The sequence below is a fragment of the Echeneis naucrates genome, chromosome 16, assembly GCF_900963305.1.
Source record: "Echeneis naucrates chromosome 16, fEcheNa1.1, whole genome shotgun sequence".
In the NCBI taxonomy this organism is placed as follows: Eukaryota; Metazoa; Chordata; class Actinopteri; order Carangiformes; family Echeneidae; genus Echeneis; species Echeneis naucrates.
The window spans coordinates 8,311,134-8,336,298 of NC_042526.1; the positions used below are offsets into that span (position 1 = coordinate 8,311,134).

The 25,165-nt window shown below is 39.9% G+C and overlaps 3 protein-coding genes across 3 annotated transcripts; all 3 read right to left on the reverse strand.

Annotated features, from left to right (window-relative positions):
• Positions 1-1,295: 1,295 nt before the first annotated feature.
• Positions 1,296-6,189, reverse strand: ndufa9a (NADH:ubiquinone oxidoreductase subunit A9a). Its single transcript, XM_029523102.1, has 11 exons — positions 6,095-6,189; positions 4,876-5,049; positions 4,366-4,463; positions 4,163-4,254; positions 3,643-3,784; positions 3,367-3,469; positions 3,208-3,278; positions 2,769-2,845; positions 2,087-2,182; positions 1,689-1,755; positions 1,296-1,577 (listed from the first exon to the last, which is right to left on the reverse strand). The coding sequence occupies exons 1-11, from the start codon at positions 6,147-6,149 to the stop codon at positions 1,407-1,409; spliced, it is 1,146 nt and encodes a 381-aa protein (XP_029378962.1). The 5' UTR covers positions 6,150-6,189; the 3' UTR covers positions 1,296-1,406.
• Positions 6,190-7,468: 1,279 nt separating this feature from the next.
• LOC115056153 (tumor susceptibility gene 101 protein) lies at positions 7,469-8,328 on the reverse strand. Its single transcript, XM_075353380.1, is given in 6 exon segments — positions 7,469-7,484; positions 7,693-7,726; positions 7,729-7,776; positions 7,944-8,009; positions 8,106-8,190; positions 8,287-8,328. Coding segments are annotated over 6 exon segments (291 nt in total).
• Positions 8,329-9,038: 710 nt separating this feature from the next.
• LOC115056059 (GTPase HRas) lies at positions 9,039-24,404 on the reverse strand. The gene is made up of 6 exons (XM_029522308.1): positions 24,113-24,404; positions 15,989-16,135; positions 14,466-14,644; positions 12,914-13,073; positions 12,146-12,270; positions 9,039-11,935 (listed from the first exon to the last, which is right to left on the reverse strand). Exons 2-5 carry the CDS (start codon positions 16,097-16,099, stop codon positions 12,151-12,153), a joined length of 570 nt encoding a protein of 189 aa, XP_029378168.1. The 5' UTR covers positions 16,100-16,135; positions 24,113-24,404; the 3' UTR covers positions 9,039-11,935; positions 12,146-12,150.
• Positions 24,405-25,165: the final 761 nt, after the last annotated feature.

The following is a 25,165-nucleotide window of genomic DNA, read 5'->3' on the forward strand; positions in this document are numbered from 1 at the left end:
CATTTGTACTGTGTGTGTGGTGTTTTTTTTTCCCCTCAATTTGCAGTACTGTTCATTTTACTTTAGTAAAGAGCCCTAACATGTGTAGCAGCTATTTTGCTGGAGAGCATGTTAATTCTTAATCATAATGAGAAAAATCAAATGTGTGAAAAGTTGATCATTGATAAATGTGACCCACCATGAACTAAATAGAGTACATATGTTCATAAATATAGTAAAAGCTCTATGGGGGGGGGGGGGAATCATATTACGTCAAGGTGATTGGTTTGAAGATTGATTGATTTCACCACGTACTCCAAAGCTATCTTGACTCTTGGTTACACAGGACCTATCAGTGACCATTTTCTACCATAAACATCACATCCTCAAGAAATAAGCTCCATGTTATTCGGGATTGATAGTTAACTTTACACAGAGCCTGCTGATACTGTTGCTGCTGCTTCTGAACTCACCCAGCCTATTCAGACTTTTTTCAATCCAGTCCAGCTTCTTCCACACCTTCTCTGCATTTGCAACTCCATGAGGAAGAGATTTCCCTTCTTTGCAACTCCCAAACAAGTTGATAATGTACACGAAAAGTAAAAAAGCTCCTGTTATCCAAGCTCTTCTCATATATGTCTTCATTGTGGCGTCTCCTAAAGGAGACTCTACTCTTCACAGACTTGACAGCTGAAAATGTTCAATAAATCATGTCTAATCTTAAAGATAATATATCCCTACAAATTACCCTTACAGGACTGTTTCATCAAAATCTTTCAGAGTTGTAGTTTAAAGCCTCATTAAAATTTCAACTGTTCGATTAGACTGATCGGGAAGGAAAGACAAAATAAATAAATAGTCTTTATAGGAAACAACAATACCTACATACAACAGCACCTAGCTGGGTAAAGAGTGGAGAGGTGGACTCATTAGATGCTATCAGAACCACAATACTCCAGGTTCCAAAGTACCTTTCAGCATTCTGCCTATAAAATTGCTCAATACCAGCATTGTGCAGTGTATACATCAGACACACCCCGACTGGATTGAAATAACTTTCTAATTTTACTCAATTTATCACCTTTACACATATACACAAATTTGTGTTAAGTTTTCTGCATTCATTTTAGCAAATCTGTTCTTCTCCCTGGTGGCAGTTCTCCCGACACTGCTGGTAAATTACAACCAACCAAGTGTAGTAGTACTAAATGTATAGTGGGTTAAGAAAGGAAAACTGGTCAATAGTCTTTAGAGCTACCATAATTCTTGGATCTTATCTAAAGAGAAAAATATACAAGGCTCAAACACAAAAGTCCTTAGAGGATATTTTTTAATTTATGTACAGAATACAGTTAAAGACAACAGGATAAAGCGGTGGGACTGACATGCCCTGTCGGCTGTAGCGATGGTGAAATTTCTCAGATAGTTCAATAGTTGACAGTCTTTGCTGGTTTTGCGTCCTCCAGATCTGCTTCAAGATAACGGTAGCGGCGGTGACGACGGAGAATCTCAATTGCCTTTTGTTCAACAGTAGAAGGTGTGATGCCCAGATCCTCCAGGCCAGGAAGTCCTGGGTACTTAAAGTCTGTTATGTGGAACTAAAAAATGCAGAACAGTATTAGTTGTATGTTCATTAACTATAATTAGAATAAACATTGATGGCAACAAGCTCCACAACCGGGCGAAATGCCAAAACTTGGTTTACTTACCCGGTCAACCTTGTCTGGGCTTGTCCACGGCTCAAATGGATTCAATGCAAAAACTTTAGCTGCAAGACTTAAAAGCAAAAAGGGAGATGATCACAGGAATATGTATTAACAATGTTAACATTGACTCCCCTGTAGAGAGTTTGATTACTGGTAGCTCTTTGGGGAAGTCACTTCTTTGATGTGTTCAGTCTGCTCACAACAAATACAAATATTTTTTTTTTTTGCAGAATATGAAACAACATATAGCAGGAACAACTTCTATCAGTAAACAGATGGGTGTTTAACATTTTTGTACCACCTCCCTTGGTTAGTTCAATAATATGCCGTTGACATAACTAAACGCCTGAGTTAGTTCTATGAAAGATGAAAAATGTTGATGAGTAGGATCAGGGACTTACTGATAGAGTGGGCGAGGCAAGGGATAGGGCACAAAGGTTCTGTGTGCCACAGCGTAGATGTACTCTACCAGGTCATGCAGGAGGTACCGGTTAGGGCTGGGCCACAAAAACAGAAACGACAGAAGAAATCTATTTGAGAATTTCCTCAGAGGATGAATCGGTTCATACAGTAATACAAAAGTATCACAGTAATACAAAACATTGACATGATTGAGGGACATGTTTACACTAGTTTTACATCCACACAAATCGGTCAGCAGGGCTATGGATTTAATTAAATTCAACTGACAGGTTAGAAGAGTCACCCCACCCTACAAACACTGCTTACAAACAAGTCCCATCAGATTTCAGGGACTTGTATAATTTTGATTTCTCAATTAAGCGCCGCCTGTTTTCTGTATGTATTGCATTCATTGTACTGTTCAAGATCTCAAAGTCACCATGATATCTGGTAGATATTAATTTCAATGACTTATAGTCAGTTAATTTAACAGTGAATTAAATGAATTAAAACTATGAATTTATCATTAAAGTAAAATGTCTATCTCAGGACAGATTATGGGACATCATGTGCTAGAAATAAAATTGAAAATTATTTGCTTTAACAAACAATACCAAACAATAGTATTTGCTGAACTCTGCAGATAAACTTTGCAAGACATAGTAATCTGGGGTGACCTACCCAACCAGTGCATATGTCTTTCCATTGGCATCAGGATCTCTGACAGCATTAATGATAGCCTTAGCCACATCCACGACCTGAGGGTGGAAACTGACAGTTTAGCTGGCTTCATTACAATGGTTGCTACGTTTCCAATGTATTTCCCTATTAGACTGCTAGAGCACCATGACTTTTGGGAAGACCCTCACAAACCCACATGTAATAAGACAGAATATTATCCATACATCCATAATCTATACAACATCCAATCATCAAACATCAACCTAACCTTCACTTTCACACCTTGCACTGAATCAGGCCTGTGAAGATACTTGATAACATCTTACGTTCTACAGGCAAACATGGCTAAATTACAATATCACATGAAAATGAAATGACAATTAATTAAATGATAAAATTAATAATTACAAGAATAACCTGTTCCTTTTAACAAACTTACATAAACCGGCTGCTTCACTGTCTTCTTCCCCAGCGCAATAAGTGGAATAGCATTGCCAAACCACCGCATGTCTGAAAGAGGATCAAATCCACACAGACTTTTCACTGACAGGCAGGTTAACTGGCCTGAGATTAGTACAGCAGACAGACACACTCTTACTTGCATAATAGTTGAAGAATCTGTCCTCCCTGCCATACATCTCTGAGGGCTTCAAGATGATGGCATCAGGAAACTCATCCCTCACTGCAGTCTCACCTACAGCCTACAGGAAAATTATGTGTAATTATGACGTACATGTAAAAATTAAAAATCTTCTTAATATGTCACTGTGGCCTGTATTGGCATTGTAATGGAAATACACAACTAAAGACATAAGGAGATGCTAGTTTAACTGCCTGACTAAGATGTTTTCTATATACAGAAATAGCTCACTACCTTGTTCCTTAGGTACTTGGATTGGCTGCGTATGTCAGCATTGAGGTGAGACATGTGGACAAACTTTGTGATGCCAGCCTCTCTGGCTGCCTTGGCAATTTGTTGAGGGATGGTGACGAAGACATCCTCAAAGCTATAGTTCCTTTACACAGAAAGAGGGAAAAAGTTAACATATGAATCCTTAGTTGGCCAAATTCAAAGTACTCCTACATTCCACTTACACCTACATGTCAACCAAGAAAGCTTGATGAGTGCATTCCTTTTATTACCGCTGGTAACACGTCATGTCAAAATAAAATCTGTATATATGTAATATTAAAATTACAATGGTCTAATGCAACCATGGCCTTCACACCTTATCCTCTCCCCCCAGTGTGTCTATTTACTGGAGTGGGAGAGCATTATAATTCTCCATTATGTGGAAAAAAAAAAAAAAAACCCCAAAACAAACAACAACAACAACAACAACAAAAAAAACAACAATAAAAATCTGATACTTTGAGCCATCTTCCAAATATACCTTGTCTCTGACTCTCTGCCCACCAGGTTGATGACCACGTTAGAATGCTCCAAAGCCTGCCGGATGGAGTCTTTGTTCCTGGCATCCCACTCCTCCAGTAAGACAGAACAAACACAATACACTAGCATTTGATTTAAGGATCTTAAATACTTGTTGCTACGTTTCTACAAGATGCTTGTGTTTCTGCACAGCATGTATCTTACCATGAACATGATTTGTCCAAGATCAGCCATGGGTTTTAAGTACATGATGTCATACTGATCACATCGGTGAGGGATTACAATCTGAGAGCCAATCCGACCTGCAAATAGTCAGTGATAAACCAATACAATACAGTCACATCATCAATTTAAAATGGACAGGTCTGTGAACAAATTCAGTCGGCTATTTATGGCAATAAATGTGTGAAATTAACAAGATTGGCTCTGGACAAATTTAAAAAAGAAGAAACCAATTAATTTATGTTTTCAACCAAAACAATCAGTTCTATTCAGGCAGTGAATGAAAGAACACACATATAAATGCATTAGTGCAATTCAGATTATCTTTATATTACTTGTATTAAAATGTTTCATAATTCCTTGCTGATATGAGATTTTAACTGGGCTATTATGAAAAAGATGGGATGTCTGCAAGAATATATTTTGCATATAAAGTAAGTATTAACATGTTAATATCCAAACATTATTATTCATGTTACATTTTAAACTTACCCAGCCTATTGACCACATATCGACCCAGGAAACCTGTTGCACCAAACACAGTGGCCGCTATTCCACTGGAAGAGGAGCGCCCTCCTTTTCCTTTGGGGATGATTGCATGGTGTAACTTCCTCTGTTGGACTGTGGAGACAGAGGCTGCTGACAATACAGCAGGGGAACAGCTGCCTAATCAAAGGAGAGAAACACAGTTAATATCACAATGTCACATGGGATACCTCCACCTGAATTAAAAACTACATCATCTCTGCCATAAATATTTCTTTCATTGCGGTGTGGCAGCATGGGGAATGTTTCTTCCTTGAGCTCAATCGACCATGATTTGAATGATTTGAATGGTTAAAATAGTTAACTAAGTATTGTTTGTGTGTCCTAACTAACACGTTCTACTGTCTTCTAATGGTTAGTACTGGTAATTATGTACCACACCAGAAAGTCAAAATCTCTCATTCTGGTTTAATAACATGGCAGGGAACACAGTAGATTTCCCATTTGCCAGATCTGAATCCATCTGACAAATATCGTGCAACGCAGTCCTGTAGAAACAGAGCAAAATCTAACTGAATTGTTTCCGACATATTACCGAAATGAACTTCGTTTCATATGCAAACAAGGAAACGGCATTAATTCAAACTTGAATCAATGCCAGGACAGCCGATGCTGTGTCAAGGACCTCCACAATATTATTAAGGTAGTCCAGTGCTCAGTGACTGTACGGATACACTGACGAGACAATATCATCAACAAACGAGTAAGATGGAGTCTTTAACAGGCTGGAGACACAATAACAGTTAATTCGGCTCCAAACAATACAACTGAGGCCACCAATCTGTTTCCTCATACTTAGAAAAACAAGGTGTTTGGGGTCTCTAACAGACGTCATGCCATCATGAGCCACTGGAGAGGATGATAGTCAGAGCTGAGACATATTTAACGCTTGATTTTGTATGTATTATCCTGCGGCCGGTTGCGGAAATTCGGCTTTTCTGGAACTAATTAAACTAACATGATCTGAATGTCCAATATCAGAGCTACGAGCTAGCCGAAGCCTTTGCTAGCAGGTTGTTAGCCGAGCCGGTTAGCAAGGTCACTCAATCCTTGTGTGCGGTTTGATTCGAGTCACTGCTGTGGTGGACAGTGCGTGAAAAGGGGGATATATTATAGTCCAAAACACGCATATATGTGTAATAATAACAGTTATGACACTACTCACTTGAAAACTTTGGAAGGACACTCGCAGGACGGCTAACCAGCGCTACGGTCGCCATTTTCCGGACTACGGTGTTCCGTGTGGGACAAAATATACGTAAACCGAGTCAGGGCGATCAGAGAGCGTATGCAGGTACAAATGTCAGGCAGCGATGTAGAGTCGTTTTAACCAAACAGAAAACTGATTAAAATTTAAAATGCAATAATATTCAGTGCGACGAAGCTGCCAAATTGTTCGGGGTTGATTTTCAAACTGACGTTGTTCGATCAGAAAATAGAAAATAGAGCAGAGGAGAGCTTCGCCGTTTATAGACTGCCTTCTTGTGGTGATTGTACAGAAAACCTGCGACACAGACACAGACGATAATCATTCATGATCTGTGTTCAAAATGTGAATTAAGTAAATTAATATTTAAATATATTTAATTTAATGTAATTTCATTTAATATTTAATATTTAAATATCTAAATAAAATTTATAAGACTTACATGTAACATGTAATATCCAACCCGCATCTTAATTAACTGTCAGAATATCAGCTAAATAATGTTTTCTGTCAAATTTAAAACCTGTCACAATAATGATATAATAAACAGCTTTATTGAGCAAACGAATGTGTGGGTCTTCTAAATTAGTCTTTTTCTACATTAAAAGTCCTAAACAATTGTGGCTAACAATTTCAGTTACAGTTGTGAGGTAAAGCTGCTTGTATTTAAAAACAACACAACAAAGCATTTTAAATCATTAAAAAAGTACAAATATTCTCACTGAACATGTTACATTTTTTTCAAGTTCTATATGATACAGTCATTCTGACCCTTTCAAAACATATACTCAATTTTATTTCTGAAGTTAATAAATCATGGACTATAAAAGAAGACAATGGATACCATCTGACATCTACACAACCCAATAGACAGGAAACACCACAATGCTTTTAACACATATTAGTATAACACATTCCAAGTAGAATTAACAGATTGATTCATTTTCTCGGTGAAAGGGTTGGCCACCTTCTCTGGTTAAACACACATAAAAACTTCCATCCGTCTTTGAAAGCACCTCTTCTGTCCTGCGCTGCTGCAACCAGCCTAAAAAGAAAACAGCAAAGGCTCACAGCAAAGGAAGACATGTGTTGTCTTATAAGCCTTAGATTTATGAGGGACATTTCAGATCCGTATTTAATCAGGTGCGGCCTCGACATGAACCTTGAAACATCAGCTTGTATCTGGGTCATAGATGCTATTGTCGTTTTGTAACAACATGGAGGCTGTTGTTTTGAATCACTTACATGAGTCTTGTTTGGCTTCTGAATGAGGCTGCATACATACAGGAGGAAAGTCTCCAAACATGGCAGCCATCACCTGCAGCAGGCTCGCTAGATCACACTCACCCTGAGAAGGGAAAAGAAGTCACACACGTCAATGAAAAGTAGCTTCAAATCTCTAAAGAGCACAGTGCTGTACATGCGCAGGAAAATATAATTCCTTAACCCTATAACAAATAATATTTCACTTCTCACATTCTTCCACTCCTTTAGGTAAGGCAGCTGCACTTCACAATTGTTGGAGACAAACTTTCCTCTGAGGATCATCATCTCACGTGTGGGTCTGACATAGCAGATGGGGGCAGTCTCGGGGTAGCTCTCCTCAATCCACAGGCATATGGGTATGTTATAAGTATTGTCTTGTATAAAAAAACAAGGGGAGAGGAGTATTTTAACTTGTGTGTTGTAAATTGTTGCTTTCCTCTTTTTGATTTGACCACAGTCCATATCAAAATCAGCTCTTGATTATCTTTGGATCTTAAATAAAATCACCCAATAATCAAATAAAATGCAAAGTCATTGTTACCAGCAAATAAGGCAGGAATGGTTCCAGTTAGACTCATCAAGTCCTTTGCGGTTCCATCATTGTAAACTGTGTGAAAACACAACATTATTTAGGTCTTGTTGAAATTACCCACAAGTTGAATAAATTGAGCAACAGATTGTGAGCAGTTTTTTTGAGACTTACTGTATTTATCCATCTTAGGCACCATATCTTTGAAGTGAGATATTGCAACATATATCTCATGAGCCACATGTTTGCGAATGTAAGTCTACAAAATGGAAGGACAAAAAACAAACACTGTAGGAAACTGAAAACAGATGATTTAGAGAGGATAACTCTTCTCTCAATTGTGGATTATTCTTACCTTAGGAAGCATTTTCTTAATTGTACCCTCAAGGTATGACATGGTTACCGTTTATCCAAAAGGAGAATAACTATTACTTTTGTACTACGTTTTTGCGTTTCCTCACCAACACTCAGCTGTCTCCTTTATGTATCTCCGGGGTTTATGGACAACCTCCTATCACCAATGACCTTTGAAGCCACCAACATGAGATTTAGGCAATCATACAGATTATCTGCCCTAAAAAGCCAACATGATTTGAACAAACAAAGCAATTTAGTGTCATACTGACCCAAATAAACCAATATATTATTTTTCAATTTGATTAAAATCGATGACCTGTGGAGAAGCTGTGTTAGAAGGAAAGGAAGCAACTCACAAACTGGATCCTTGTTGGGCTTTTTCTTTTTATGCATACACTGAAATGCTTCCTTAGGTTCACCAGAGTAAAATAGGCAATAGGTTCTGTAGTGCTGACGGTAAAACCAGTGTAAACACAACTTTTATGACTGTCCTTTGAAACTTCATGAGCCCTATATGGCCACAGGTAATCTTCACATTATAATCCTGCAGGGGCAAAGAGGAAAATATTTTTCATGACAATTTATCAATTGCTGCTTTTCTGTTTACACTGGGCGATTAAAATTTTTGGAATAAGAGAAAATGTCTCTGTCAATGCTTGTCATTCCGGATGTACAGATTAGGCTTTAGGCGGCAGAAACCTGAAAACTGAAAGGAACATTTGAAAGTTTGATGGTCAAATAATCAGACAGTTTCATCTTGACATCTTTATTCCTGTCCTGCAATACATTTTTTGCCACATTTTCAAAGAGTAAATACATTTTAAATAGCTAAACAGTTGATATTTTCACAAGTTCCTTCCACACCTCCATTACACAGTTTGCAAGGGAAGAAACAAGCCCTTGAGCTCACTGTATCCTTGTGCAAAACTCCCAATGGTCCATACAGTCTTTGTCATGCTTGTCAGGTTTTCTGACCTGTATACATGTTGCGGTTTGCTGGCTGGAGTATCCCTGCGAAAACATGACACTGATATTCTAATTCGATGGGAATTTGAATGCATAGATTAGTGGAATTCTATGGTATTACTATGAAAGTATTAATAAGTAGAGGGCAGGTATTGGTTACAATTAGGACTGCAGTTGCATGTTGTTTTTGTTTTTAACCGGAAGATTTGAGTACAATGGGTGAAAAATAAAGGAACAACACAGCCCAGTGGGACCAACTCTTGCATTATTTCAGTATTGTAAATTTTAAACACAATGGTACTTGCAAATAATATGTAAAGACTCAAACACATTCACAGTTCATATCTGCCCTACTAGCAGAGAAATGAACAGTTAAAAACCAACAACTATTTGACCACTTTCATTCATAAACTAACTGAAATCACCATATTTTTAAGCCATGTTTTAAGTGACAATTAGTCCCTTTAACTGTACAAAATTAATAAAAATAAAAAAATATTTCCGTTGACAAGAAACAATGGTAAATAAAATTTCACGTTTTTCATGTCCAGAAATGTGAGTTTCTGGACATGAAATCTCCATCTATAACTGGTGACCAAAACATGTTTGTAGTGTCTGGAACTCCACAGATAATCGTGCATGACCAACTCTGAACATCGCTGCAGTTTGACCTGGACTCGAAGTAATACTTCTACAATTAGTAATTACCATCACATGTTCCAGTGTAATGGGGATGAAATGAAAATGTGAGCAAGACAACTTGGCTTACACAGGGGGTTGTCTTAAAAACTCTCTTTAATTTGTTGTGTTTTCAGTTGTATCGAACAGAATCACATTCAGACTTCGACATCCCTACATAGAAACTCCCTCATTATTAATAAAAAAAAAAAAAAAAAATCAGTGTATTGTGTTTTTGGACTTATCCTGTCATTCAAATTCTGTACAGCGCATGTCTAAACTCATCACACTATATTTCTTAGTTGCACACACACAACCAAACATAAAACGATGCAGCAAACAAATGACTCAGGTAGAGCTTGCTGCAGACATGAGGTACAAACTAGCTAACATAAGGCCAAGTAAACACAGAGCACTCTTTTTCATTTAGGTATCAAATTAATGCAGTTGTAGAGAGCACAATCTAGTCAGCGTTAAGAAACGAAGCAATGCGCTCCAACAAACCAATATCCATCACGCATTACATGCAACAGTCGGACACATGAAGTTAATATGGTTCTGACATAATTAGCACCTGACCTGTTATTGTTCATTTGAAGAGCTGAGGTGGCAGAGGAAGAGGAGTAGTTTGAGGGTAGCCTGGTGTGTTGGAAAGTCTGACTGAGGCAGGTCTTGTGCGTTACACTTCACAAAGCTAAATGGTGACATCCTGTGTAAAACTCTGGTTTCCAGAAGACCATCCTGGACCCTTAATTCCTGAGCCATATTAACCACAAGGAGTGATTACTGCAACCTAAAAGTAACTGTTGTCACCATGCGGTAAATAAGAGTTATACACTGTACAATTACTGAAATGAAAGCAGGAAAGAAATTCAGCTGGTAGTCATTTTATCTAAAACAATAATCAGTCATTGTGTAACCTTACAAGTTTATGGTTTTCCTCCTCTTCTACAGGCAACCTCTCCAACTGCAGCTACAGCAAAGATGACCACTAATTTTTCATGCACTGTACCTCTCCTTTTCTAAACCAATGTCAAACAGGATAATAAATAGTCATGAGAGGTTTTTTTTTTAATCCCAATACTTTGTGTAACTTGGATAGTAAATAATTCTATTGCACCAGAACCTACGTACACTAGCCATTACTATTATTATTCCACAAAGACAACTCTTAAATAAAACAGCTCAAAGGAGAGAAGGCAGTTGCATTCTGTAAAGTCATCCATCTTCATTTTCTCACCTGAAAAAGAATTCAAACTATGCCAGGCAGGTCAAGAAAAATGTTGAACCCGGTGCTATTGTACATCGTTGTTCAGATAGTGCTCAGTGACTTTCAAATCTTCCAATCACAAAAGAATGACTTTTACAACAGGTTAACCATTAAACAAGAACAACAAATTAAAGTTATTTCCACAGCAGCCTCCACCCTCGCCATTCAGCATAACAAAAGGACTACAGAGCCATTTGAAGAAAACCAAAGGCAGGTGGTTGGATGGAGATGTACGTTTAAGTAAGAGGTGTCAGGTTAACTAAATGTCCATTCCAGTCTTTTCCATTTCAGTCGGGCAGTCCTTCCAGTGGTCAGGCGGTGGGTGGGGGTGGAATTAGGTTTTCAAGGTGGGAGGGTGGTTGGTTTCACCCCCTTCAAGACCAGTGTTGAGACTGAAAACAATAAGTTAGCAGAAAACTTTTGGAGCTACCCAGCAAGACCACACTAGAGCTGACAAACTCATTAGTGGTCTTGCTCACAGGTCGACATGTGGACCAAACGAAGGGACCGGACCAGGCTACTTCAGCGAGCCACTTCGGCAACAGTCCAAAATCGTCCTTTCCATAAAGGTCTATGGTTCAGTCAGCTCTGGTGGTTTCCTTGAGAGCGTTTTCTTCCATCATCCTCTTTTTGAAAACGTTTATATTTCGTCATTGAGTTGTTTTATCTTTCTATATTAAAGTCCATGCTGCCACTATGCTCCGTAGCATTTTCCTCAACGTGCAACTGTCAGCTGGGAAGGGAAACGGCACAAGAGGGGGACGGATGTTAGCGCCCGTGGAAGCTGAGGCAAAGTCAGAGTTTAATTGAGAGAGCTCTGTTTTAGTTGTACAGAGAAGAACACATGCTGTGTATTTTCCAGCATATCAGAGCAATCTGGAGACTTTCTTTATTATTGTGTAGCCATCAAAGAAGAAAATTGATTTTTGGAGGCATGGCTTACCTGCATCACGATACCACACAGCGACAGCTCAAACAATCCTGGCCGCTCTCATCAGGTGGGTTCAGCTTCCTCAGTTTATGCTGTCTGATCTCCCTGACCAGTGTGTAGAAGGCGTCCTCTACTCCCTGTCAACAGATACAAACAGACTGGCTACAGCAAGATCCACAAACTTATAATGGTCAATTATAAGTCAAGCGCACTGCGTACACCTTTGATAACACAATTACATCAAACTCCTGCGGTGTACTTACTGGTCCGAGGTTTTGCATTGTCATGGCAACCCTGAACACTCTAGACACCCTTAATCAGGGAAATCATGATGACTCATCGCTTCGTTCTTTCGACACTCTACCACCTGAATGACAGCTGTTCTGTTGGGTTCAGTGATGAATGTGTGAGTCGGTATGTACCTATAGACCATGTATGTGCCTATGCGAAGTGCGACAGTGAGTCAGAGACAGTGGAGCTGTGTGGTGACTTGTCCGTCTGAGGCCTTTCACATACTGAAGCTCTGTTCTCAAGCCAAGGTAACCTGGTGAGTCATCTCCAGCAACACAAATCACATAATGCTGCAGGCCATTCTCTTCTCTTTGTGTATGAATACACAGCATAAAGTTTATCAACATAAACAGGGGCCATTCTATTTTCATTCATTACTTGTTGATATTAGGTAAAGTGGCAGATTGTTGCGTTCATTTGAAATCAAAGAGAGCACTTTCATGAACGTGAACAAAGACTATGGGTGTATGGTTCTTGTACATCACCTACCTGCCGTGTTTTGGCAGAGGTCTCAATGTAGGGGATACCATAAGAACGGGCGAGTTCCTGCGCTTGCCTTGTGTCCACTGTGCGTGCTGGGAGGTCACATTTGTTTCCCACAAGCACCATGGGAACATCGTCTGAATCCTTTACACGTTTAATTTGTTCTCTGTGAATTGGAAAACAAAGAAATTGCAAAAGGTTACATTTGATTTGAAAATTTTGGCAGTTTCCTTAACCAATCTCAGACATGTTTAATCACAGTGACATATCTCTTGCTTGAAATCCTCCCAGTTTCATAAACAACAGCAGCTTCACCTCTGGGGAGCCAACCACCCAGGGAACTCTAGGACCCTGAGGAAGTGCAAGGGCCCACTGGTGCTCGGCTGTGCTGCACTGCTGAAGGAGGGAGGAGGGGTGGAGGGGAGAGGAGAGAGGGATAGGGATGCACAACAAGCAGGCAGCAAACAGCATTACCTCATCCCTACAGCAGCCAGCGCCAAACACCAGGCAGCCAGGGGTAACCAAGTGAGAGGAGTGGGCCAGATCAATCAGCTCAAGCCTTGTTCTCCCTCAGCCACAGTACAGCAGGATATAGCTACTACAGTCGCCCACCCCATCTGAAGTCAACATCGCTAATGTTCTTTATGACCACACTTGTCACAGCAGAAATGTTTTCCTATCTATTGCGTAAAAGGTATTTCAGATTTAACAGGTGTATCAAAATGCTGTAAAAAGCATATCAGCTTCTAACTTTGGTTTTTTTGATAATAATAATGAATAAATGAATAAAAGATGCAGCTACTGTATAGTGACAGTTCATGTCAGCGCTGGTGGAGAAGTTTTGCAATAATGTCTCAGACAACTGTTGCCTGTAATATAGATGATCTTTGAATAACCCAGCAGTTGTGACAAGGCCATCACCTATTCCAGCATTCAGCCAAAGATCCATGTACTAGCTGCACAGTATTGTAGTATTGATACAAGGAGTTTAAAAGATGGTTGTCCCACAATTCAAACAAATGTGTGCATGATAAACTCAAAACCCTGCGAAACTGTAGAGGAACTGGAGAAGTTCAAATATGCAACTTCTTGCTTACCTAAAGCAAAACTAGCAGGTTGGTGTCTAATGTGACGACAAAGACAGAATGTGACAAAGAGAGAGAACACAGTCATCCCCAGGCCCGTCCCTCCCCTTTTCTCCTTCCCTGTCCTTGGGAGTGCTACCTCTCTTTGCTCCTCTAATTGAGTCAGGATCGATTTCATTGGCATCGTGCTGTAATCTGCCAGTTGGGGGCTAAGCTTTCTTTAGCCGTGTTAAACGCTACAGCATGACATCACCCCACTACTGCAGAGAGCTGGCAAAGACACAAATACACACCCCTCTCCTTCCACAGCACATGGGAGTCCCCATACCACACTGCCTAATATGCAAATACACATACACAGAACCATACAGAACAGCTTAAACATCAGGAACTAGTCTCTGACACATCTGCAACAACAGATGACAATGATATCAATAACATGTTTTGTGATGCTTTCTTCAATGTACACACACCTGTACTGGTGAATGTCCTCAAAAGACTTGGTGTTATTGATGGCAAAGACACAGAGGAAACCCTCTCCTGTCCTCATGTACTGGTCTCTCATGGCACTGTACTCCTCCTGACCTGCAGTGTCCAGGATGTCCAGCAGGCAGGTCTCACCGTCAATCACAACTTGTTTCCTGTATGAGTCCTGCAGAAAAAGAAAAAGAAAAAATACAACATTTAACAGTGTGGTAAAGACATCAATGATTACGGATGCACAAGGTTATTGGCATGTTATTGTTATTGGCCTATGTTTGCTTAATTATGAACTCTTGGACATTGTCTTTCTAACTGCAGCTTCTTTGGAAAAAAAAAAAAACTACACCGTGCCCAGTCAGAGAAATTTTTCTGATGTGGTCTTACAAGAGAGGTAACCTTTGCCAACAACAAATGAGAAGCTCATTGGTGAAGCCACTTGAGTGAGCTTTACAAAAGAAATTTGGACATCAAATGTTAGTTGTGTTAGGATGCTGAGTCTTACATCAATGCTTAGACAAAAAGAATGAACTTAAAAAGGCTGTCCTTCATTCATAAGAATGGTTGGAGGTATTGCTATGGTTATCTTAGAGAGAGCATCATCCAAGTTTGTTTTAAATAGGATATGATGTGTATATCCATATTTTTTTGTGTAAAAACAGAAATAAAAGACGTTTGACATAGCGTACATTTTGCATAAGCAAGGCTTATTACATAATTTTAGACTTTTTGTTTTAAGTCTGTATTAACCTAACCCTAACCCTAACCCAGTTAACTGACACGGGGAAAAATATTGGTATCTATATCAGTTATGGGCAAAGTTAGTTGTAAATCATTGGATGTCGGCAAAAAAAATCCAATATCGTGGATCCCTATCCGTGAGGTCTGTGAATGTGCAATCTATAATAAATATCACCAAGCATGAAGCAACATGAATTCAGGTAAAGAAACAGAGATGTAAAGTAAATTTACTGATTATTAACTGACTTCTGTTATTAATTCCCTGTCCACTACCAGGTCAAATGAACAACAACATCATCAGAGGAGCAGGGGACTGGAGCCAATGTTTAGCCTTCCAACACACAGCCACAAAAACATGGAGTGCCGTCCCTTTGTTTGTTAGAGCATAGGGGCCAGGAATGCAAATACACAAAAAGGACATTGTCTGACGAGAGGCAGGCGTGGTGAGAAAGGGAGTTAGACAGAGAGAACGGAGTCAGAGAGGGAGAAAACTGGAGACTAATGTCTTACTGGCTTTCCCCTTCTCATTGCTGTGTCTTTCAGTGTTGTATTTCCACGAGAATAAAACAATGACAAAGAAGGGCTGAGTAAATATTTCTTTCTTACTCTGACTAGTATGGCCACGGGATGAATTAAATTATATTAACTTGATTTTCCACTGCATTTCCCTGCACTCCATTTCAAATAAAATGTGGTTTAATCCATCTGCTTCAACCACACAGGGGAGCAGGGAGGAACTAGAATAGTGTGCAGAACATGCAGAACAGAGCCGTACCTCTATGGTGGGGTCATATTCATCCACAAAGTGGTTCTGGATGAGCTGAATGGTGAGTGCACTCTTGCCCACGCCTCCAGCTCCCACCACCACCAGCTTATACTCCGTCATCTTTGCTGCTGCTGCTCACTGCACACGGACAAACCACTGCCAGAGAAAAGAAAGGGAAGAGAAAACGGTGTAGATTAGCACACTGAAATAATAATAATAAAAAACACACACATTCAGATCCAAGGAACTGTTACCCACTGAGCTTTGACAAGATATTCTCTGCCAATGCACTACCATGAAGCATTCCAGAGCATGTGGTACAGACAAAACATACACATTGTCATTACTGCGAAGGGGTGAGAAACATTAGTGGTACTTGTGAATGGGAGTGAGTGTGAGTGTGTGTGTGTGTGTGTGTGTGTGTGTGTGTGTGTGTGTGTGTGTTTGCATGTAGTGAGGACTGAGGTTGAGACCCTCAAAGGGTAATGTGAAAAATGTGCTGAAGGTACTCAATGTTCCAGTCCTCTCCTGCTCAGTGTGAGCAGCAGGGAGAGTGCGTATGAGAGGGAGAGTTAGGGAGGCAGCCAGGGAGAAAAAGGAGGGGCATGACACTGGGAGACTGATCTTCATCATTCAGGCTTCACATTACTCATGCCTCCTTTGAACCCAAGGTGACAGTAAAATATTAATTTATAATAGGTGAAATACATTCAAGTACCTGCACCAGTTTTTCCTTTCAGCAATCAATTCTCTATTTCTTACAGAGCTCGGCAAATCCCATACAATTTCTTAGTCGGTTTTCCATGGTCATTCTTCAGGGATTGATCAACAGCAACAGAATGAGAGGCCTAAAAGAGGATTTTATGTCACCAGGTGTGCCCGCAGTCGCCCTTTAAGGGCCCACTGACCTCACTTCAAAGGTCCATATGATGCTCTGACTATAAATCAATGCATGTCATTAAAGAAATACTAGTCCCTTGGGAAAAACACAAGTCCAATTTCTGTGGATGGCTAAAACTGACACAGGTAACCACTACCTTTCCAAGAATCTATGAACATAGGGTGTTTGAAAACAGAAACAGCAACAATGTTGGTATGAAAAATACACAGTGGCAGAATTTCAACTCAGGAAGGGAATGAAAATTTAAGCTAAATTATAAAAAAAAAATGATATGAACTTTGGATTGGTTAATACAGTTTTCTCCTGTATTAAATACATAGCAAAGAAAGTCAAAAAGCACAGTGATGGATGTGCACAGTGGAGTACAAGTAGTCAGGATTTTCCCGAAGAACTTAAATTATGCTATCAAAGCCTTGACTATTGAGTCAGCTAGAACTACACAAAAACAAAAGCACGCACATGGATCCTGACATCATCTCTGCTGCAACACTGCTGGCCAGTGAAATTCCAGGCATGTTGCGTCATCTGGTAAAGAGAGTAGTCATATGGGCGTTCACGTTAACCACATACAGTAGCCAAGTGTGACTGATTATTTTTAATGTACTAAAAAACGAGACTAAATCTTTGGCCTGAAAATGACCTGGCACCAACCCTGAAAAGCACATGATGATTCAGTGTTGGAAAAACATGAAGAAATCAAATACAGCCCAGGGCTGGTGTGTCCAAACCTATAGCTGGGGACAAATTAAGTAAGCCAGAGGCCCATTATAACTGCAGGAACCTGTCCTGATCGCAGCCTCAGTTTGACGTTGTACCGGCAACAATGAGCTGTCAGGTCAGCGTCATCTCTAATGACAGACAGGAAAATCACCGGGGATTCCAATAAGACAACGCAATAATGTTGACCAACAGTTCACTTCCACTTTCTGTTTTAATAATAATTACATTAAATCCAGTTCAAGTTGCTTTCATACCGTTATACTAAAATAAAATAACGTAAATATAAGATAATTTCATTAGAATCATAGTATGGTTTGGTTTGACACTATGATCTACGTTAGGACCACCCCAAAACCAAAGGTTTCTCTTCCTCAAAACCCATCTCTCTCTTGTCTTGTTGTTTAGGCGGAGTAGTTAAAGAGTTTTAAAAATAGGGTTAAGCATCTCAGGCTGCCCTTCTGCAGTTTGAGAGTTAAAAAAACTCACTAACTTGCACCAACTGATACAGTGTATAATCAACCCGTCGTGACTGCCACGGGTCATGTATGCTGTTTTACCCTTTTCATGACACCAACTGTCATCCCTAATAGTCTGTTTACCTCTGTAACACAAACTCCTTGTTGCTTACTCAAGAGTGGGGAACATCAGTGCATCCGTTGGTCTGAGCAGAACCCATACACACCCCCCCTCTAGAGGTTCATCTCCCCACGCACACAGCTCGAGTGAATTCTAAACTTCACGTGTAAAAAAGAGAGGAGTATTAACAGGTGTACTGAACATATCCAGAAAGTTTCATTACAGAAAGACATCCACAAGAGACTTACAGAGCTGAGTCATGGGGAACAAAAAATAACAGGCATGCTAAATTTGCCTGTTTCCATGATTAGTGTTTGAAAATGTGTGGAACTGCTGATGTGAGGGCAGACAAAGATTAGCTGGACTAAGACTCACTCACTGGTGTTAATGACTGACAGAAAAGCAGACTTGCTAACTAAAGACATAGCTGTTTAGCTGCCCTCATCCACTCCACACGGACACACACGTTCCTGCAATACACTCTCGAGCCCAGAAGCCATTGCTTGTCTTAATGGAACAGGTAGCTTTGAACACCATCCCCAATATCAACAATGGCCTCCTTGTAAAAACACCCTTGCTGCTATAATTCTCAAGCACAACAGGAAGGGAATTATCCTGACCTCTCGATCCTGTGGCCAAACATTTAACTTCCTTTTCCCCTCACTGTATATAAATCAACCTGGCACACAGGGCAGTTGGCCCTGGCGGGGGTACGGAGACCGTGGCAGAGCCACATACCCAGCTTCGCTGCTTAGAGCGTCCTCTCACCAAATAAACAGCAGCTGTGTAAGGAGGGCAGCCTTACACAGGGCAGGCAGACGCTGGAGGGACTTCAGTCACTGAAGGATATACACTCAAGGCAGGGCAAGAATTCACATCAGGAATCGCCAGGAACTACTTTGCTGGAATGAAAACCAAACACATTGAGGATACTAAATACAATATCAACTCCCCAACTAAGGATTGCCGATTAATCAGCGATATTTTTCAATTAACTGTAAATTGTAAAACATCCATCACAATCTCTTCATACATAAAATATGTTTTATGTCTGAATATCAGTCTTTGTGGCACAGTGTTGTGGTGGTTATTGCTGCAGCCTCACAGCTAAAAGGTTCTGGGTTCGATATAGATAATGGATGAATAGATGCAATATCAGCGTTTAATTTCTTTTTGGGGTTGGTTTCCACATTGGGAAACACACACCCTTCTGGAATATGTTATTATAAATAAACTAATAGATTTTACATCTTAAGTTGATGAAGTTATTTATCAAGCGATGCCTTCAACATTAGCATGGATTAAATGGAGATTTGAGCAGGAAATGGGTGGAATGGCAAAGACAAATCAGTGCTTTTGCCTGACAGATATCTGAATTAATATGATCCATACCTCATCTATAACCTTGTACAAGGATCAATCTACTACATACAACCACAACAGGAGATCCATAACCTCATCCATAGTCAGCTGACTTTGATTTCCCTACGCATTGATCCTTTGATCCATTGATCCTCACAGTAACAGGCCTGTTATGTTAGTGATATTCACTGGCTTCATGCCAATGAAACTACATGGAACTGAACTTCTGAGTAGGAAAGATGGAAATGTAGGACACACACAAATAGGGGGGGAAAAGCTACAGAGACTGACATCTGCACTTTCACAAACACCCACCATTCTCCAGATTCAGCAGTGGTTGGTTTCAGTGCTTCTTTTGTATAACCACATCTCAAGTATACAACTGCCAAACATTTTGAATTAAACTAAAATGCAAATTCAAAACACTCATGCTCACTACTGGGAGACTAGAGGAAGGAAAACAGACATCTCGCATCAAACTAGGCCACGCCAGCAGCTGATTAATAATCCACACATACATATGGGGATAAATAGGAAAAATTAATCATTGATAGAGATGCTGTCACTTTTTTAAGAGTCATTTGTTGTCAAGAGGGACTCATACTGGGCTCGTCTTTCTGCAGATAGAGAGCGGGGAGGGGGATACAAACGTTAGACATAGCAATCAACAGTCAACATCAAACTTTTCACATATCCCATCCACAGGGAACTACCAGAAGAGAGTTTTTGTTCTCTGTTCTGGGCACAGACGGATCTCCAACCAATTCAGCAGCGCCACACCCCCTGTACTCTTCTCTTCACTCTTGATTTTCATATTGTTCAGTCATTACTATTAGTGCATCATTAATCTTTGCAGTCTTTAATTGCACCAGATGTACAACAGTTGGCCACATTTACACATGACCAGACACACACATAAGAAAAACATCACACAGAACCACAATAATTTCTGTAATTGGAAAAGATCAAATTCAACATGTGCAGCCAATCTGAAAATAAATAAATAAATATATCTGACAAACATCAGCAGCCTGTCATCTCACTTGGAATCAGTGCAACACATGCAGTTACAACATGACTGCATGTAGATATACTAATTGTTCAGTATGTATCAGTGGTTAATGTATGCAGCTGTAACAATGTGTAGGTATAATCTGGACAATGACATTCTGGAGTGCAGGCAGTCTGTAAGCTTTGGTTGTCTTGATGATGTGTATAAATGGTTGTGCATGCTCCCTTTCTTCTTTTTGTCTTTGCTTTTGTAGCCTGTGCGATGATTTCAAATCAAATCACTATTACTAGTAGGCTTATTTATTTATTTATTTATTTATTTATTTATTTATTTAATCACGTTGTGACAATGTGTGGGAAATCGATTATTGAGGAAGTAGAAACTTTGGACAGTTGAGGATGTTAAAAAACTTTTATCTTTTATCATTTATCTATTTCTGGGTCATGGGGGTTGCTAGAGCCAATCCTAACTCACATTGAACAAGGGTGGGGTACACCCAGGTCGCCAGTCAGGGCCAACACACAGAACTGGATATAGATGAACAACCATTAACACTCACACTCGGACCTACAGACAATTTAGAGTCACCAATGAACCTAAACATGCATGTCTTTGGATGGTGGGAGGAAACTGGAGTGCTCGGAGTAAATCCATGGAGGGTTAGGGAGAGAACATGCAAACTCTACACAGAAAGGCCCAGGTCCAAGAACTGAACCCGTGACCTTCTTGTTATTGGGTAACAGTGCTAAACACTTTGCCGCCAGGCTGCCCCATTGTGTATACTGTTGAATAAAAAATAACCACAACCAATGATCTAATAACGTGCTAAAAGTAATAGAGTGCAAGTTTCCTTCTGATACTGTTTACAGCCATTACTCTTAGACTGGCTCAAGCTGCAGATCTGTCTACAAGTTGGTGGTCTGTCCCTTTCAAAATCCCCCAAATCTTTGCATGGCTTCTCACTTTCTGATCATAGAGCACCATGCAGTGTGGCTACATTTAAAGTTATTTATAGCTTGCCACCTCCAGGCTGGGAAATTAACAGTTCATTTTGAAACCCTAGAGCCCTGCCTGGACCAAGAGGATAATCTTACATGACAGTTTACGGATGGTGCAAGCACAGAGCAGTGAGGGGGAGATGGGAGGAGAGTGGCTAAGGGCGGGTGAGGGAGTGAGAGGGCTACTCTTTCTTAATGCCAAGGGCAAAGTCAGCCACATGAGGGAGGGGTTGACCTGGAAAATGAAAAAAAAATAAATAAATAAATAACAAAAGAAATCAATAACGATAATGTTCAACCTTTTCTGGCATGTTTCAAGCTATTTCAGCTGTGAAGCTCCAATAACTGCAGTAAATAAACATCTCTTCAATTTTTAATACATTCATTGTAACCTGGACAACTCCATCACCTCAAGACATGATTCAAGTAGGGTGGGCACATCAATGACCATCTTCTTAGACATGCATTGTTCTCTCCATTAAATTGCTTAATTGGTTAAAGAATCCATACTGGCAGGGCCACAAGCCCACTGCAGAGATAATAGATTTTTAATGGAGCAATGATGGTAAGAAGACCCTCTCTAGGGAGGTATCGTGGTCGAATACTGAGACTCAAAGACCCATCCTAGAGCCTTGATAGCCCACTGCAGCCTCCCACTGCTCACCAATGACATCATCATCCTAAACAGTATCCAAGTACATGTTGACCAGCAGCTGAAGAATCACCACTCTGCTTTCTGAAGCCAATGAGACACAATTAAGTTAAGAGGATCTTAATCACAAAAAATATCTCATTAATCTAGTAGGAACTCATTTCTAACAGGGCTTCCATTCAATAATTATCCACCATAGCCTTCATGTAATTTTATTCAAAAAGAAAAAATGAAGAAACAGTTCCTCCTCACAACATTATCTCTCCTATGAGAATTTAGATGAGCATATGGAAGAGGCTATGTTTGTGCAAATTGCTCTTTGAGGCACTGGAGACCAAGTGACATTTTCCCTACTGGGTCATTCTTTTAGCCCAGCTGGGTGAGACAGTAAAGGCAGAAGATGAGAAGGCCAGCTGACCTCCACACAAAGGCCTGCCACTTAGAGGAGCCACAACGGTTATCATCAGAAACCAGTGATAATCATAAGTGACCAATGATGAGGTTTATGTTGTTGTTGTTTGTTTGTTTGTTTTTTCACCAGTAGGAGGAATGAAAAAAATCTGGTCATGTTTTGTGTTTGAATGACATGTGAAATAAAGAATACAGCATAGAAAGCATATTGTGAAACTACCTTTTTTTCTATGAACAACACTTCTTCTCCTGCCAAGCCTGCCATTAATCATTTTCAAACCTCACATGGCACATTTACTAAACTAAATAACTAACTAAATAGAAGAACTATGAACAGTGGCCATTTGTAAAAATCTTGATATTCTTGGTCTCCTGTTTTGGGTGGTAGCACCCAGCCTTCAGTTGCTTAGAGAAAGGGCAACAGATCAAACCTCCATCACTTACTGAAGCATCTCCAGCTGTTTTCCCAGCTGCTTCAGTCCATAGCACAACTCTGATGGATACACACCCTCCTGCCAAATTCACAATACAAGGCCTGAATGTCTTCAATATGCTTCTACCTGTATGATCATTCACATGATGATGCATAGATGAGCCACAGTGATGTTAAAATAACATAGGAACAGCAGTCCGTGACTAAATATGACAAATTAGCCATTCAAACACATATTTCCATTTTTTTTTTCTGTTTTGAGGTCAAACTTCAATGTTGTTGGTATGATAAATAACCCAGATTGCAACCAAGATTTGTGTCTAACAGCGATGGGTTCATTTTCCCCCTTCTATAACAGCCAATGGCCGATCGGACGTCAGCGGTGTCTTAGCCGTCTTTTTCACCTTTCCAACTTGGTAAACAGTTTGACCGGACAGTGTCCAGAGCAGAAATTATTCCCTGTCAGCTCTAATAATGCCTTGTAATGGAATCTAACTTCCGCAGTGATACACTGTGTTTTTTACTCAGAATGACGGGGCGTCACCCTTCTCGTCTGTGGCCACTATCGGCAGCAGCAACCTCATATCGAAGATTGTCTTTTTTTTTTACACTGGACAGAAAACACAGGCCGCACAAAGTCACCCAGCAGCCCAGGCCATGTTCATTTAGGTGCCTTCGGTTTCTCTTCTCAAAGAGACAAGAAGGGGGAAATCCACGACGACTTAAAGAGATGGGGTTTTTTCTTTTCCATGACCAAGTTTCACCAGCCCGAACTCAAAGAGACTATTTATCAAAAATAAATAATTCTACTTTTTTCTGTGGGAAATAAATAAATAAATATATAATGGCCGTGTACAGGGTAAAAAAAAAAATAAAAAATCAAGCATGGACTGTGAAGCTAGATATAACGACAAGAGCTCGCCCGGCGTGAATGAAAATGTTACGGTGGCTAGCTAACGTGTTTGAACACCACACCGCAATATCCTAAATAAACACAGAGAGCTTTTTTTTTTAAATCAGACAAACACGGACATATTTCATACACATAAATATGAGCTGCATACTTACAACAGGCAGGCTTCTAATTAGGGACAAGAGCGACGTTTGGTCTACCGAAGAAGAAGAAGAAGAAGAAGAAGGAGGAGGAGGAGGAGGAAAAAAATCTTCCAAGTCTGATGTTGCCTCTCAGCTGCAAATCAGGAGAAAAACAAAATGTTCTTGGTCCACTTCCCGCCGTCTTTGGTGGCTATCTGCACCTTATTCTCTCCCAGCGACTGTTTAATTTTCAATAGGCGAAATGCACCGAGGCTTTCATTGGTCGTGGGTACAATGAGCCCGCGTTGAACAATGTGCTGTGCAGAGAGAGGCAGCGCGGAGGGGATGAGTGTGGAGCCCACGCCCAGTCCTGCTGCATTCACACACTGTTGGAAAAACGGGCCACTCCGCGGCGAAGCCCAGCGGACCCGAACAGCATTCACTACTTAATCAAAGTGAGACACCATAAAACAGTGTGTACATATCAGTGGAGTTCGGATGCCATCTTTTATTTGACTATAAAGCCAACAGGATGTCAAAACTAAAACTAAAAATAAAAATAGACTGGGGTCATATGTCCTAATTCCCTGAGCACAACCGCACCCACTTGAAAAAAAAAAAAAAAAAATCTAACCGTCACCAAAACTGCAAAAAAAAAAAGAAGAAGAAACAAATAATATAATATAATATAATATAATAATAAAATAAGATAAAATAAAAATGAAAAATCACACAATGTAATCTTTAATGGGCTCTGTTAAGGTGTTAAAGTTAAACTACTGAATCATTTGAAGCGTAGTTATATTTTTGTTTAAAACAGTCACTTATTACGACATGTAAGCATCAGAAATCTGAAGAACCGTCATACCAAAACAACAAAACAAAACAAAAAAACCCAACATATCCGTATAAGTGAAACACTACAAAACGAACTCATGCTGTTACAATCCCAAATTATCAAATATTTGCCAATAATTACTGTCCTCATATAGATATTTTTTAATTAGTATTAAACCTGACCCTGCATCAACAGTATTTCTTCTGTGTAAACTAGACAAACAGACACCTGGTAAACTGTGATAAAAA

Excerpts from the sequence above, each read along its gene's own strand:
- ndufa9a (XM_029523102.1), bottom strand. The coding sequence starts at position 6,149 with ATGGCGACCGTAGCGCTGGTTAGCCGTCCTGCGAGTGTCCTTCCAAAG. Across the intron at positions 4,464-4,875 it reads ATATGTGGTCAATAGGCTGG|GTCGGATTGGCTCTCAGATT; the intron begins GTAAGTTTAAAA and ends GACTATTTGCAG. Across the intron at positions 3,279-3,366 it reads ATTCTTCAACTATTATGCAA|ACATGCGGTGGTTTGGCAAT; the intron begins GTAAGAGTGTGT and ends ATCCTCTTTCAG.
- LOC115056059 (XM_029522308.1), bottom strand. The coding sequence starts at position 16,099 with ATGACGGAGTATAAGCTGGTGGTGGTGGGAGCTGGAGGCGTGGGCAAG. Across the intron at positions 13,074-14,465 it reads GAGGACATTCACCAGTACAG|AGAACAAATTAAACGTGTAA; the intron begins GTGTGTGTACAT and ends TCCAATTCACAG. Across the intron at positions 12,271-12,913 it reads CCTCTGCCAAAACACGGCAG|GGAGTAGAGGACGCCTTCTA; the intron begins GTAGGTGATGTA and ends ATCTGTTGACAG.